Source organism: Corvus brachyrhynchos, unplaced genomic scaffold (genome assembly GCF_000691975.1).
Source record: "Corvus brachyrhynchos isolate BGI_N302 unplaced genomic scaffold, ASM69197v1 scaffold150, whole genome shotgun sequence".
NCBI lineage: Eukaryota > Metazoa > Chordata > Aves > Passeriformes > Corvidae > Corvus > Corvus brachyrhynchos.
In genome coordinates this window covers 2,397,362-2,398,088 of record NW_008236162.1, presented here as the reverse complement: position 1 = coordinate 2,398,088, position 727 = coordinate 2,397,362, and the positions used below count along the sequence as shown (strand labels likewise).

The 727-nt window shown below is 66.6% G+C and overlaps 1 protein-coding gene across 1 annotated transcript in view; it reads left to right on the top strand.

Moving 5' to 3' along the window:
* Positions 1 to 721, top strand: part of RNF122 (ring finger protein 122) — a 1,697-nt gene extending 976 nt beyond the window's left edge. Inside the window, exons 2-3 of the mRNA XM_017731955.1 lie at positions 208 to 253; positions 464 to 721. Coding sequence (XP_017587444.1) covers positions 208 to 253; positions 464 to 547 — 130 coding nt within the window. The 3' untranslated portion in view covers positions 548 to 721. The remainder of the gene's footprint in view (positions 1 to 207; positions 254 to 463) is intronic.
* The last annotated feature ends 6 nt before the right edge of the window (positions 722 to 727 follow it).

The window sequence follows — 727 nt, the reverse complement described above, 5'->3', positions numbered from 1 at the left end:
GCGCACGACTTGCGAAGGCAAACAATCGCCCCCGCCGCCCTTATCGCCCCCACTGCCCATTCCCGGGGCCAGCTCGGGCTGCTCCTGCACAAACGGAGCCGCTGATCCCGAATCCCGGGCGGGAGGGGCGCGTTCCCCGTGATTTCAGGTGCCTCCCGAGCATTTTTGGCTGCAAAACACACAGTGCCTTTCTCTCCCTGTCCCCAGCAAGCTGCGGCAGCAGGCGCAGAGCGAGCGCTTCGGGTACAAGGAGGTAACGCGGGGGATGTTCCCGCACCAGCCGGGCGGGGTTTGGGATGAGCGGGGACACAGCGGGGACCGGGGCTGCGCGTTCCAAAGCGCTGGGACGGGACACCCTGCCCGGAACCCCCCGGGCTCAACCCGCCCGCGCACGGCTCCCTTCAGCTCCTCCCGGGGCGAGATCCTTCCTGCAGTTAAATCCTCCCCTCCTTCTCTCCTTCAGGTGGTTTTGAAAGGCGATGCGCGGAGGCTGAACGTGCACGGGGTGAGCGGGACCACCTCTGGATCGGGATGGAGCTGGGATTAACAGGGACAACCCTCGGGACACATCCCCTGTGCTCAGGAGCAGGGCTGGGACAGGCTGGGGATGCGATGTGGGGATGTGTGCCCCAAAATCCCCCTCCCCGCGGGTGGTTTGGGAGCGGGACCGAGCTCCCGGCTGGAAACACCCGGGATTTCCCGAGCCGTGGCATTTCTGGCGGGTCCC